At 41.8% G+C, this 15,594-nt stretch overlaps 1 protein-coding gene across 2 annotated transcripts in view; it reads right to left on the bottom strand.

The window, feature by feature from the left end:
• The window catches only part of Pdpn (podoplanin), a 45,145-nt gene that overhangs the window by 4,386 nt on the left and 25,165 nt on the right, over positions 1-15,594 (bottom strand). For both annotated transcript variants that reach the window (XM_052717902.1, XM_052717901.1), the window contains exons 2-3: positions 12,166-12,302; positions 4,814-4,970 (exon numbers count right to left, since the gene is read on the bottom strand). In XM_052717902.1, the coding sequence (XP_052573862.1) occupies positions 4,814-4,970; positions 12,166-12,302 (294 nt within the window). The remainder of the gene's footprint in view (positions 1-4,813; positions 4,971-12,165; positions 12,303-15,594) is intronic.

Here is a 15,594-nt window from a genome sequence, read left to right as displayed (position 1 = left end):
TACACACAGAGTTCTTAGTTCTAGCGTTGAGGGTGGCTATTGCCTCGGCTGTAGATGATACCCATGATCCATTGAGGAACTGGAGGGAAGGGAAGATCAGACATTCCCCTAGAACCTTAGCTCACAGCTTTCAAAAATAACCTGTGGGTCGCGACTCCTTTGAGGTTGCATATCAGATATTTACATTACAATTTATAACAGTAGCAAAAGTACAGTTATGAAGTAGCAATGACATAATTTAATGGGTGGAGGTCACCACAACATGCAGAACTGTATTAAAGGGACGCAGCATTAGGAAGGTTGAGAACCACTGCTCTAGAGAGTCAATAGTTTTCAAAAGTAAAACTGGCTGTGATGTGATATGTACTGGGGGAGGGAGGTTTTCATTCATAGTTCTTGGCTCATAACACCCTCCCTGAAGCAAGCCATATACACTAGAATTCTTCTCCAAGGCAGACTATAGAATCTTTACTCACGGACTAAGGATACAGTGCAGCGAAAGAGTGCTAACTTAACATCCTTTCATGCCAAGTGCATCTCAGACTTGATCTCCAGCACTTTGCATGTGAGAAAAAAGTCCTAAGGAAATGTAGTGGATGTGAAACGTCCCCAATAGGCTGATGAGTCTGACGCCCCATTCCCCACCCCCGCCCCGCCATTGGTGGTATTGTTAGGGAAGTTGTGAAATCTTTAGGGGGCAATGCTTTGCTGGAGGAAGTTGGTCACCAAGGGCAGGCTTGAGATTTAGAGCCCAGCTTCAGTTCCAGTCTACACTTTGTCTCCTGTCTGCAGATGCAATGTGACTAGCATCCTACCCCTCCTGTCTCCATGCCTCGCCTGCGACGATGGGCCATATTCCTTTGACCTGTAAACCAGAAAAACCCTTTCTCCCTGAGGCTGCTTCTTGTCAGATAGTTCGAGCCAGCAATGAGGAAAGTAATTCATCCAAACTCTAATCTTCCCCCACAGTTTTCCTATCTTGGAACAGACCACAAAGAAATTCTCTCTCCTTTTGTAAGTTTTGTTTGGTTTGGTTTGGTTTGGTTTTTTGAGACAAGGTTTCTCTGTGTGACAGTCCTGGCTGTCCTGGAACTCACTTTTGTAGACCAGGCGGGCCTCAAACTCACAGAGATCTGTAGGTTATAGATATGATAGGATAAAAGGGTAGATTATTGAATCTACTTTCAAAAAGCAACAACTCGTTTGAAATATTTTACATTGCTATGGATTTTAATTTATTGATACAAATTTAGGATTAATTTTGTTATACTGTATGTATATTTCTACTCTTGTTTAAGGTACTATGTTTATACAACTCATTTAAAATTGTAAAATATAATTAAGAAATACAGATTAATAGTCATCTATGATAATCAAACTTATACTCATGTTAGTTTTTTAGGTATACAAAGGTGTATTTCAATTAGGTAGGTAATCTTCAAACACTTCAAAGACCTACAGAATATGATATTTAAAACATTTTAAGAACTTATACTTTTCTGGACAGTGAGACACGTCTGCTTCTGGCAGCACCAATTACTTCAAAGAGGATGATGGGCATTGAAGAAATGCATTATGGAGTTTGCTTTCTTTATGGCAAAAGTTAGCCACTGTGCAAAAAAAAAAAAATGCCCTTGACTCAACTGCTTGACAGGATGCTGTATAAACTGGACATGCAGGACCCATAGGAAGGTGATCACTGAACTTTGCAAGATGAGATGGTCTTTCAGGTTCCTGCTTCAAAGAAGAAACTGCCAGATACTCTACAAGACATGAACTTAGCCAGAATGAGCAGAACAGTCCTTAAAATTTCCTGCTTCACTGAAAGCTATGTCAGAGACTCTAGACCTATGGGCTGAAGATAGATGCCCCAATGTCACAGAGGAAATTTGGATGACTATCCAGGCAGACAGATGTCTCTGTCATTTCTAGAATTATGGAGGTTGTTTGCCATATACTTCCTGTCTACTCAGATAATATTATATTCTTCTGGGGTCTTTGATGGAGTTGAAGACTAGATAGTTTTAATTATAGCTTTCCTTAGTCGTGATAAAAGAGAAATTAGATATAAAACTTTAGACTCACAAAACTAGGATAGATGATAAAATATTTTCTTTAATTTTGCCAAATACAAATGGACTAGATATTGTAATTGTAATTCTTGCTTGATAACTGTTTTGTTATATATAAATTTACTATGTTAAAGTTAAAACTTTCCTTTTTTATTAGACAAAAAAGGGGAAGTGCTGTGGGATGTCTTTCTATATGTTATGAATATGTGTGGCTCCCACTGGATAATAAATAAAGCTGTTTTGGCCTATGGCAAGAAAACTTACAGCCAGGTGGGAAATCCAAGCAGAGATACAGAGAGAAGAAGGGCAGAGTGGAGAGAGATGTGAGCCAAAGGAACAACAAGATACCAGAAGACTGGTAATGCCATGGCCACGTGGCAACATATAGATTAATAAGATGTGTTCTAACACACCTTAGTCTTTCCTTGCTGAGGCTGACTTGGTTCTGCCTGGTAGTTAATGTTAGCATTTTCTTAATAGCTTGCAGTAAGGTTTTCATTCACTTCAAAGCACTTTTCAGGATGTAGCTCAGTGGTAGAGTCCTTGCCTAGCCATGAGGAAGGTGCCATATTAGATCCAGAGTGCCTCAAAATATCCAACCAATCATATAAATAAACAAGTTCCCCCCCCCACACTTGATAAAAACAATAGGAGCAAAATATATACGGCAAGAAAATTATGACATTAATTATGGTTCTGTGTTTTGTTTTGTTTTCTTTTGAGACAAGATCATACTGCGCAGCACTGGCTGGCCTGGAATTCACTTTGTGGATCAGGCAGCCCTCAAATTCACAGAGATCTATCTGCCTCTGTCTCCTGGGTGCCTGGATTAAAGCTGTGTACTATCATGCCTGGCCAACATTAATTCTACATTAAGCATGCAGCTCATTGGGATTAAGTACACTTATCATGTTCAATCATCACCTTCATTCATTTACTCAGTGTGTGTGTGTGTGTGTGTGTGTGTGTGTGTGTGTGTGTGTGTATGTGTGTGTGCCCACGCGCACTTGCCAGGGCATGCACCCAGGACTTCGGCCATGTTAGGCAAGCATTCAGCTACTGAACTACATTCTCAAAACATGGATCCTTCCCATTATGCAAAATGGAAACATTATACATACTAAACAATAACTCTTCATTTACCCCTCCCTTAGCTCCTGGAAGTCATCATTCTGCTGTCCACATCTATTGATTTCAGCACTTCTAAGTGCCTCATGCAAGTGGACTCATACCACATTGCCCTTTGTGCCTGGCTGAACTTGCCTCACCTATGTTGTAGCATGTGTAAGCATTTTTTAAAAAATATTTATTTATTTTTATATACAAGTACACTGTTTGCATGTATGCCTGCATTACAGAAGAGGGCATCAGATCCCATTATAGACGGTTGTGAGCCACCATTTGGTTGCTGGGAATTGAATTCATGACCTCAGGAGGAACAGCTAGTGCTCTTAACCACTGAGCCGTCCCTCCAGCCCATGTGTAAGAATTTATTTCTCTTTTAAAGCTAAGTAATATTCCACTATGTATATCTATTATATTTTTTACCCATCCATTTGTTCGTGAATACTGGGTTGCTTCCATGTGTTAAATATTGTGGTATGTACACAGGCATTCAAATGTGAAAGATTTTGTTTTGTTCTTGAGACAGCATCTCATGTAGCCTCATGCTATTGTTTTAATTTGTCAAATAAAGCCTTACTCTGTAGCCCAGGCTAGCCTCTAATTTGCAATCCTTGTGCCTTAGAATGTGAGCCTTATGGACATGTACTATCACACCTGGATCTAAAATCATTTTTTAAATCCTTAGAAGTATTGTAGAGTTCTTAAAGCCATGCTGGCAACTGGATCTGGAAGTAGGCATTAAAGAAGAGCATACAACATTCGTTCAGGCACAGTGGCGTATGTAATCCAGGCACTTGGAAAGTAGAGGCAAGAGAATCAGGAGTTCAAGGCCAGCCTCAGCTACAAAGTCACTTCAGATTGCAGGCACCAACGTAGATGATGCACACAATCCAAAGTCCTGATGGGTCTGACTTACAATAGCCATAAGGTAAAACAGAAAACTTCAGTGTAGAATTGCTACTCTTGAGTGTCAATACAAGATTCTTTAAAAATTATTGTTATTTATTTATCCATTCATTTATTTAGCTGTATATATGTGGGCACTGTACTGTAGTGCCCTGCAGAAGACAATTTTCGGACTTTGATTCTCTCCTTCATATATGCTCCAGGGATTGAAGTCAGGCGGTCAAGCTTGGCAGCAAGCACCTTTACCTGCTGACCTACTGAGCCATAGGACCTGTCTTACACGAGATGTTTTTCCTTTTTAAATACTTATTTTACTTTCGTTATGTGTATGTATTTGTGTGTGGCACCTTAAGAAGACAGAGGTGTTGGGTTCCTCGGAGCTGGAGCCACAGAAGGTCGTGAGATGCTGAGAACTAAACTCTGAAAGTATGTGCTCTTAGCCACTGAGCCACCTCTCCAGCTGCCAACACAAGGTTCTTAACAGGGGGTCAACAACGCAACAGCGGGAGCCAGTGGCTGGCCCTTGCAGGGGGTTGCCACTAGCTATCATTCAAGGTCCAGAGATAGCCCCAGAAAGCCAATAAACTAAAGTGGATATTGAATTCTGTACCCAGCACACAAAGCCTGGAACGGAATTTGTACTCTCCTTCCCTCAAGTCCTCTGATTCTTCCACTGAGGGGTTTCATGGATCATGTAAAAGTGGACCCACCTCTGTTGGGGTGACTTGTTTCCTTCTCCGCAGAGTGGCTCGTCACCATTTTGACAGTGGTTGTACTCTTATGTTCTTCGTGACCACGGTCTGGGACGGCTGGGGTTGAGAGATCCTCAATGGGAACCTTTGTTCTCCTCTCTCTCTCTGTTGGTACCTGTTGGAAGGGAACGAGGCGAAAGAGAAAATAAAGCCGGAGGTTTGAAATGTACAGTGTCTGTCTTCCTGCAGGAAAGGTTTTAAGGTAGCATACATTCAACAGACACAATTATAAATTCCAGATGGAAACAAACAAACAAACAAACGAACAGGGTGGAGATGGGAATAAAACCAAGTTCAGTCCAGAAGTGAACTTTAAATGTTCGGCATGCAGACTTCCTGTCCCTTAGTGCTTTCAAAAACACTGGCTCACTACCCATAATTTTTTCTCTCCCTGGAACTTGAGTAACACTTTCCTCTCTTAACATTGATTTGGCAGAACTGTGTGAAGGAGGAGAGCTCACTGTCACTGGCAGCTTGCTTTGTACCAGGCCCTTTAAATACGATCTCAATATTCTCAATACACCACAGGAAACTTTCTAAAGTAAATCCAATGAACAAAGCTGAAGAGATTTCATAATGTGAGCTGATTTCCTGCAGGAAAGATTCCTCACAGCCATTCTGTGACAGTGGAAGGCTAGGAAGTGGTTCTGGTTTTATGTGTAAATGTATGTAGGGGTCGGAGGGGTGGACTGTTGTGGAATATCCCTTTACACTGTGTAAAGATGTGTCACCGTGATTGGTTTAATAAAGAGCTGAACGGCCAATTTCTAGACAGGAAGAGGTTAGGCAGGACTTCCAGGCAGAAAGAAAAGAAGAGGAGAAGAATCTAGGCACGAGAAAGATGCCAGGAGATGGAGAGGAAACAGGAGGTGCAAGATGGAAGAGAGGTAAAAAGCCAGGAGACAAAACATAGATTAATATAAATGGGTTAATTAAAGCTATAAGAGCTAGTGGGACAAGCCTAAGCTATAGGCCACACTTCCATAATTAATAATAACTAGCTGTATCATTTTTAGTTAGCTGGCATCCCAAAGAAAAATCTATCAGTACTTATGGTGCCCAATGTGGGGCTTGAATATCTAAACATAGGGCCTGAGAAAGCTAAGAAAAGTTCTTTATAAGGAGCAAAATATAGCTTCCTAGTCCTGCACTCTCTCAGGAGGGTTAGTGCTTAGGGAAATATAGAGGGACAGCTACCAGCTGCTATCTGTGGGCTGGAGCCAGCCACCAGCACCATGCCCCACGCTGGGGCTGACACAGCAGTTTAAGATTTGTCTCACGTAGTCAGAGAATGCTACAGGTACTTAGTAAACCCAGATCCAGACACCGAAAACCTCTAACAAGGTACAGTGTGTTTAAAAATGTGCTTGGATGCTAAAGAAAGAAAAGAAAATGGGGACAGACTGTCGTTTTTAAAAGTTTAAAAATAATGAAGTAAAGTCTTTAAAGAGAGAATAAAGTAATACAAAAAAATTAAGCCATATAAGGATGAAAAATATTATAACACAAGGAGTTTGAACCCTATATGGTGCTTGGTTAGTTTTGAATTTTTAAATGCTAGTGAACAGAAAACAGCAGCAGCTGAGATATTGCATTATGAAAGGGAATGCTAAATTAAACCGGCCTATATACTTTAGAGATGTCTTGGCTTCAGAATGGAAGTTGGGGAATGTGTTGTGTTGGGGGAGAGGTTGTGCTTTAGTTTCCACAGGAAACAAAAAGCTATGGATTCCTTCAAAATTAATAAAGATTGGATTTGACTCGGGGAGACCACCTGAGGATCTGAGGATCTTGGCTACAGGCATAAGGGAAGAAGCCAGGAAAGACTACAGGGCAGGTGACATGTATGCTGATGCCAAAGCATGGGAGCAGCTCTGAGGCCGGAGGAGAGATGGTAAATCTTTTTGGCTACAGAATCCTTATGACTTATTATTATATGCCATTCTTTCATACGGCATGGATAGAGGTTTGGTTATACAGTTCAAACAAATATAAAGTTGACAAATACCTTTTATCTGCTCAAACATAAAACAAAAAAATATCTTTAACTGACTTGTGCACACTGCACATCCCATACTTGTGTTAATGCAAATATATATGATACCTTTCAAAGTTTGTGTTCTCAGAAAAAAAAGGACCAGATGCCAATAACGACAAGTAGGCCAGGTATCTAGCCCCTCAGAATGCCTCTCTTACAGTTTCCTCAAAATTCTGCATCTAGAACAACTTCAAAGCTGCTAGCTGAGATGGTCCAGCCTCACAGACTATCCAGCCAAGATTTCAGATAAGCTCCATACTTTCTCATCAAACAGAGAATGGACAACAAATGATATAGTTAGCTCTCCCAGGACTTGATCATTATCCTAATTTCCTCAGGGTCCTCTTGTTGCACGAATTCTAAAATTGGGTGCCACATTGGGCACCAGATGTAGTACAAAATCTAATAGGTCTTTTAATAAAAAACCTAGAGCCAGATATTGAGGTAAATGCTGAAAGATCAGAGCAACAAAGGAAAAAGGCTCTGCCATGTCTTACCTCTAGGACTCCTCAGCCTGCAAAGGCTTTAGATCCTGTCTCTTTTTGCCTTATATACCTTTCTCCACCCATCCATATCACATCCTTCTTAGGGCTGGGATTAAAGCTATATGTGCTTCCCAAGCAAAGGCATAAGATCTCAAGTGCTGGGATTAAAGGTGTTTGATTCCCAAGTACTGGGATTAAAGGTGTGTCACACCACTGCCTGGCTCTGTTTTCCCTCCTAGACTGAGTCAATCTCATATAGTCCAGGGTGGCTTTGAACTCACAGAGATTCAAATGGATCTCTGCCTTCCAAGTGCTCGGATTAAAGGCGTGTGCCACCACTGCCTGACCTTTATGTTTAATCTACTGGCTTGTTCTGTTCTCTGATCTTCAGGCAAATTTCATCAGGGTACACAATATATCACCACATTTCCGCTTTTTGTCTAAAATAATAAAAGGTTATAAGAAAAACATAACATAAGAAAAACTATATACAATAAGTATATACAATATATACAGTCAAGAATTGCATTAACAATGCCCAGTCCATAAACATTTTTGAAAAATTCAGAGAAAATACTCCATTATCTATCCTATTTTGGTGAGTCCAAAATGTTGTACCTAATTCACTTTCTATCTTAACTTGTATTACCAACCCCAAACTATCTTTTGATGTCTTTCAAACTTATGCACTTTATACCTCTTTAGTGAGTTTCTTTTCTGAATTTGTTAACAAGAAAACTATAACTATCTAATCTTCAACTCCCTTAGAGACCCAAGAAGGAAATAATATTAACTGAGTAAGCAGGAAGTGCAAATAAGCAACTTCCAAAAAATATGAGAATTGACAGAAACAGCTAGCTGCTCTGGACACCCAAGGTTCCTCTGCAATGTTGGGGCATTCATCTTCAGCCTACAGGACTAGCATATCTGACAGACTCATCTGTGAAGTAGGATTTTTCTAAAGGGGTGTCCTACCTTGTCTTGGCAAACTTTAGCAGTCCTTCCTTTTGTTTCCTGCTTGTCCATTTGGACAGCATACTGTCAGCAGTCAAGGCAAGGGCATTTTCTTGCCCGGTGGCTAACTTTTGCCACAGAGAAAGTAAATTCCATAGAGTTTCTTTGATGTCCATCATTTGCTCTGAAGTAGATTGGTGCTGCCAGGAGCAGACATGTCTCATTATCATAAGAAAAGAATCTATGTTATTAAAATATCTTAAATGCTATGTTTCTGTAGCTCTCTAAAGTGTTTGAAGATGATCTATCTAAAATATATTTCTGTTTGACCTTGAAAACATACCTAATATGACAACGAGCTTAACTATAATAGGTGAATACTAACTTGCATTTCTTTATACCCTAATTAGTTGGTAATAATAACTTTCAAGTTATTATTTCAAGTCTAGTAATTTGCATTCCATTGTTAAATTAACTGTATAGGTACAATACCTTGAACAAGATTAAAAATATATCTGAAGTATTTTCTAACAAAATTAATCTCAAATTTGTATACAATATACAAAAATCCAATCCAATGTAAAACATTTAAAACAAATAGTTGCTTTTTAAAAGTATATTTGATAATCTACCTTTTTGTCTTATCATATTCATATTCTCCCTTTTTTCTTTTCAGAACAGATTAAATAATCTACTCTTTTATCCTATCATTTCTATATCTCTTTTTTTAGAGTAGATTCAATAATCTACCTTTTTATCCTATTATTTCTATATAATACATTTCTATATCATCCTCTAAAGATGTCATTGTCCCTAGACAACAATAAGCAGTCTAGAGAACATGATGCTCACATTCCCAAGAGGTGGGATAGGTGATTTTTGGTTGTTTGATGGGTTATGGATGTTTGTCATCATTTAGGGTGGTTGGTTACAAATTGTTACTGGTCATGTTCAGGGAGAAAGCTAAACAAGGGAGATTAAATTCAGGGATCTCTTTCTGAAAAGAAAAAGGGAGATGTAGTATAGAAATGATGAGATAAAAGGGTGGATTTTTGAATCTACTTTTAAATAATCACTAGTCTCAAATATTTTACATTGGTATGGATTTTTGTGTATTGATACAAACTTAAGATCATTTTTGTTAATATATATATGTTTCTATTCTTATTTAAGGTATTGTATCTGAAAGACCCTAGCCCTTCAGGCTTACACCCCCAAGCCTCAGAAAGAGAGAAACTTTAAGCACCAGGAAATGAGAAACTAAAAATCTAGTTCCAAGGGCCACCTGACTCAGCCACTACTCAATCACCCCTGTAACAATGTAACAATGTAAAAAGATTTCTGTTAAGAGATGTGCTCAACTGTGACTGGGATAGTTGCAAGTGTTCCAGGAAGGACCACTGTGACCTTTGTAAACTCCACTCCCGCCCTGATACCTCCCTTGAGGTTTCAGGAAGAATGTACATGCTGATGTGACTGTACCCACTCTGTGATCAGACCATGTTCTTGTAAAACGAAATTGTATGGGAATTGTAATCTTATGGCTTTTGTGGGTTTTTCCTTTAAAAGCCCTTATGGGGCTGCAGTAAGATGCGGCTCTTGCTCTTAGGAGCAGAGTTTGCCCTTCTGTACAGAAGCCAATAAAATCCTCGTGCTGTTGCATCAACTGGACTGGAGTCTGGGTTCTTGGGGCGCCCACTTGAGACCCTAAACTTTGGGGTCCAACAGTATCTATACAGCTCATTTAAAAATGTAATGTAAAGTTCTAGTCCTTGAAAGCTATTAAAGATAATTTTTAAAAAAGACAAGTTAACAGTTAGTCATCTGTGACAATCAAACTTGTAGTCACATTAGGTATGTTTTTGTGGTTAAACCGATGATATATTGTAGCTAGATACATGGTCTCTTCAAACACTTCAGAGATGTACAGAATATGGTATTTAAGATGTTTTAATAACCTAAGGCTTTTCATGACAGTGAGACACATCTGCTCCTGGCTGCACCAATCTATTTCATAAAAGGATGATGGACATCAAAGAACCTCCATATAGAGTTTGCTTTCTTTGTGGCAAAAACTAGCCATTTGGGCAAGAAAATGTCCTTGCTTCAACTGCTGACAGTATGCTGTTCAAACTGACTAAAGAGGACATAAAAGAAAGCAACTGCTGAACTCTGCCAGGACATGGTAGGACAGTCCTTCAAAAATTTCTGATTCACAAAAAAGTCTGTCAGATATTCTAGGCCTCTAGGCCACAGGTGGATGCCCCAACATTGCAGAGGAACCTTGGATGACTGTCCATGCTGCCAGATATATCCGTCCTTTCTTAGTTTTGGAAGTTGTTTGCTCTGCACTTCCTGTTTACTCAGATAATATTGTATTCTTCTGGGATCTTTGATGGGGTTGAAAAGTAGACAATTATAGTTACAGTTTTCCTTAGTCATGATAGAAAGTAAATTAGGTACAAAACTTTGGACTCATCAAAAGAGGATGGATAATAGAGTATTTTCTCTGAATTTGCCAAATACAAATGGACTGGACACCGTGAATGTAATTCTTACCTAGTAATTGTTTTTATTGTTTATAGTTTTATTATATTAGAGTTAAAACCTTTCCTTTTTATTCAGACAAAAAGAAGGAAATGTTGTGGAATATTCCTTTACACTATGTAAAGCTGTGTCACTGTGATTGGTGTAATAAAGAGCTGAATGGTCAATAGCTAGGCAGGAAGAAGTTAGGCAGGACTTCCGGACAGAGAGAAAAGAAGAGCTGAATCTAGGCATGAGAGACACTAGAGAAGATGGAGAGGAAACAGGAGGTGCAAGATGGAAGAGAGGTAAAAAAGCCATGAGACAAAACAGATTAATATAAATGGGTTAGTTTAGATTATAAGAGCTAGTGGGACAATCCTAAGCTACAGTCTGAGCTTTCATAATTAATAATAAGTCTCCGTAGTCTGTTATTCTTTGTGATCTGGCAGCCCAAAGAAAAGTCCATCTACGCAGTGGAGGTGTGTGAATGTGTGTTTGTTGTTTCATGAGACAGGTCTGTCACTGGCCTGGGGCATGCCTGTTAGGCTAGGCTAGCTGGCCAGCAAACCCCAGAGATCCGCCTACCTCTGCCTCTCCAGAGCTAGGCTTACAAGTAGGTACCATCACCTCTGGCCCTTACACAGGCTCTAGGGACTGAAGTCAGGTGCTCATGCTTGCAAGGCATGCACGGTACTGACTGAGCAGTTTCCCCAGCCCAGCGCTGGCATTTTAACTTTGTCATTGTTCGTCACTGAGGACAGAGTAAAGGTCTGGAGGAGGAGACACACAGTGAAGTTGTGTAGTAGCTGGCTTGGGGCTGTCATGCTCTCTCGGGGTGACCCTCTCCCACATCCCCGGAGACCTACCAAACCTCCTTGAGTCCAGTCCTTTTTAGTTCATTTATTTATTTATTCATTTATTTGACAGAGTCTCACTATGTAGCTCTAGTTGTCCTGGAACTCACCATGTAGACCAGACTGGCCCATATTTATTGAGATCTGCCTGCTTCTGCCTCCTGGGTGTTAAAATTGCAGGCATGTGACACTACACTTGGCCTCAGCTCAGGTTTGCAAATACTAGGCTGATTTCTTTCTACTTTGAGAAGATGTGGTCTATTGCTCTCAAATTGGTTGTGCCCACCACACCAGCTCTGTTGTCCCTAGATGAGACTTGGATGTACCTTCTGTCATGAGCCACACCATTATTTCTTTGTATGGCAGCTGATTTCATATATAAGCATACATCATATCCTGGCATGTGACAGCCTGCCTTTGGCGCCAACCCCCCTTTCCCTGGACACTCACCAGAGGTGCCTTGCCAGTAGGTTCATTCAGTCCTCCAGTAGCACCTGTGGTTGCTATTCCCTCTTCTAGACCTCGGGTCGCCATGCCATGTCCTGGACCTGGGGTCACAATATCATCTTCTAGCCCGTCTATAGGCCCTGAAAAAAGAAAGGGCAGTCAGGAATGTAATCTGCAAACGATGTGGGCAAAGCCAATTGGCTGCCTACAGTCACAATTATGTTTCTTATACTGTGTAAAGTGTGGTCCTTTCTGACCTGTCACAGTACCAGGGCCCACACCACTCACTGTCCTTGTGGTGCCTCTGACACACACCATGCCTGGTTGTCTCCACTGAGAAGCAAAGGAAAATGGGATGCATGGTGAAGCTGCCAGCTAGAGCTGGACAAGAACATGTCTACCCTTCCCTTTTCAAGTAGGGCTCCAGTACCTTCCCAGCTAATACATTCAGATGGGCAGAATATTGCATAGACCAGAAAAACTCCGTAGAATCATCTGAAAGGTTTTCTAGACACACCTGGGTCCATGCTCTGTGCAAACCTACAATTTCCAACAAAATAAATGTCTGTTCACTTTTTGCAATCAAACTCTCAGGGTTAGATGTGCAGCCCAGAAGGAGACCACATGTTTAGTATCCCCAAGGTGCTGGTCTCAATTCCCAGCACCAAAACATTAATCAGTCAAAAAACATTGCATAGGATTAGCAAGATGGCTGAGAAGGTAAAGGTGCTTGCTGCCAAGCCTCATAATCTGAGATCAAACCTGGGACCCATTTGGTGGAAGGTGAACCAACTTTTGCAAGTTGTCCTCTGACGGTCACATGTGGACCATGGCACGTGCCCCTCCCCCATAAATAAATAAGATGCAATAAAATTTAAAACAACAATAAAGCCAATTCTCCATTACTATTTAATTGAGATTGCTGCTTATTTGGATAATTAAGATCACTGACCCACTGACCTCATAGACTGGTCTCAACTTCTTTTTTTGAGACAGGGTCTCTCTACATATTGCTGGCTGCCCTGGAACTCAACTCTGTAGACCAGGCTGACCTCGAACTCACAGAGATCCACCTGCCTCTGCCTCCTGAGTGCCAGGATTAAATTCATGCACCACCAAATTACATATGGAGTCAGCAGTATACTTAAAGATTTTGAAATGCCCACAGGATGCTTAGTACCAAAAGCTAAACTTATTGACCCCACTGCCCTAGCTTGTGTGTGTGTGAGTGTGTAAGCAGGTGTATGCGATGCTGCGTGTGTAGAGGTCAGAGGACAACCTCAGGTGTCAGTTCTCTACTTCCACATTGTTTCAGACACATTGTTTGCCACTGTATACATCAAGCCAGCCGACCTGTGAATTGTGGATTCTCTTGCCTCCGCCTTCCATCTCTTCATAGATGCATGAGAGCTACAGATGTGCACTACTGCATCTGGCTTTCTGTGGGTTCTGGGGCTTCCAACTCAGGTCGTCATGCTGGCACGATGTGCTAGTTAGTTTCTGTCAGTCTGGCACAAACTAGAGTTACTCAGGGAAAGGGAATCTCAAGCTAGAAACTACCTCTGTCAGACTGGCCTGTGTGCGTGTCCATAGGGCATTTTCGTGGTTAAAGGTTGACGTGGGATAGTCTGGTACACTGTGGGTGATGCCACCCCTGGGCAGACAGTCCTGGGTTGTATAAGAAAGCAGACTGAGGCCTACATAGTGAGTTCCTGGCCAGCCAGGGCTACACAGTGAGACCCTGTCTTTTTGTTTGTTTGTTTTTCGAGACAGGATTTCTCTGTGTAGCCCTTGCTGTCCTAGAACTCACAAAGATTCACCTACCTCTGCCTCCCAAGTGCTGGGATTAAAGGTGTGCTCCACCACTGCCCAGAAACCCTGTTTAGAAGAAGAGGAGGAGCCGGGCGGTGGTGGCGCACGCCTTTAATCCCAGCACTCGGGAGGCAGAGCCAGGCGAATCTCTGTGAGTTCGAGGCCAGCCTGGGCTACCAAGAGAGTTCCAGGAAAGGCACAAAGCTACACAGAGAAACCCTGTCTCGAAAAACCAAAAAAAAAAAAAGAAGAGGAGGAGGAGGGAAAAAGGAAGAAGAAAAGAAAGAGGAGGAGAGGGGGAGGGGGAGGGGGAGGGGGAGGGAGATGAAGAAGAAGAGGAGGAGGAGGAGGAGGAGGAGGAGGAGGAGGAGGAGGAGGAGGAAGAAGAAGAAGAAGAAGAAGAAGAAGAAGAAGAAGAAGAAGAAGAAGAAGAAGAAGAAGAAGAAGAAGGAGCGAGCCAGCCAGCCATGGAGAGCAAGCCAGTAAGCAGTGGAGCAGTTCCTCTGTCTCTGTTTCAGTTCCAACCTCTAGGCTTCTGCCTTGAAGCATCCCTTGACGATGGTTATAATCGGTAAGCCAAATAAAGCCTTTCCTCCCCAGATCGTATTTTGGTCAATGTTTGATCACAGCAGCAGAGAGGCAAACTAAGACACATGCTTTATCACTGACTCATCTCCCCAGCCCCGACCCTGACTTGTCTGCACTCACACTTGGATGAATGACTGGGGATTGGTGGACGGGGTTAAGGCAGCCACAGGTTGAATTCCATGGTGGTGGGGTGCCACGGCCTGCATCTATCTTCCCAGATCCCATGGGCTAGAAACTGAACCCCCATATTCATAGGTCATCAGTGTTTGAAGCTGGGATTTTGGGGGGTAATGAGGATTGAATGAGGTCATCAGGATGGGGTCCCCAAGAAGTGACTGATGGGTTAGGAAGAGGAAGGTAGATCTGAACTGACACTTGCAATCTTACTGTGACGTCTTCTGCAAAGTTAAGACCTTCTGCAAAGCTAAGAGCGGCAGATACGGGCACCATGCTCTTGAACTTCCCAGCCTCCAGAGTCGTGAGGAGAATAAACACCTATTCTATAAATTACATGGTTGGGGTATTTTGTTATAGCAATGGAAAATAGATGGACTCAAATGGTGTGGGAGATGACAGTGTCCTCCTCTAACTGCCTCTATACTAACTACACCAGGGCATCTGCTCTTAATTCACGTGATCCTTTTCACGAGTTACAGATCTGACTCACTGGCTATGGGCTTCCTCCCTAGATGGAGCAGCCCTGGAAATGTCATGACTAAATGCAGTTGCGAAAGAAGAACATGTATCGGAGGAAAAGGAGGGAGGGGAGCTTGGAAAGTGCCCGCCGTAATTAAAGAGCAGATGTTTGTCCACGTCTAGGATGTTGCTCTGATGAGCAATCCTTCCTTCGATACTTGATTTCCCCTCTGTTGAGACAGCCCAGCCAGAAGCACGGCTAATAAATATTTGATCATAACTCCACTGCTGCTGCCAGCAGGGTGGGAGGCCTCTGGAGGAATGCTGTTCTGTTCCAGAGCCTTCTCCTTGCAGCTGGCCTCATTCCAGTTGCTGAGCTACCTAGCATATGAATCC

This window comes from Peromyscus californicus, unplaced genomic scaffold, assembly GCF_007827085.1.
Source record: "Peromyscus californicus insignis strain IS unplaced genomic scaffold, ASM782708v3 Scaffold_5__1_contigs__length_169319896, whole genome shotgun sequence".
Lineage (NCBI taxonomy): Eukaryota > Metazoa > Chordata > Mammalia > Rodentia > Cricetidae > Peromyscus > Peromyscus californicus.
Note: the sequence above shows the minus strand (reverse complement) of the source record. Positions and strands in the feature narration are given on the sequence as shown.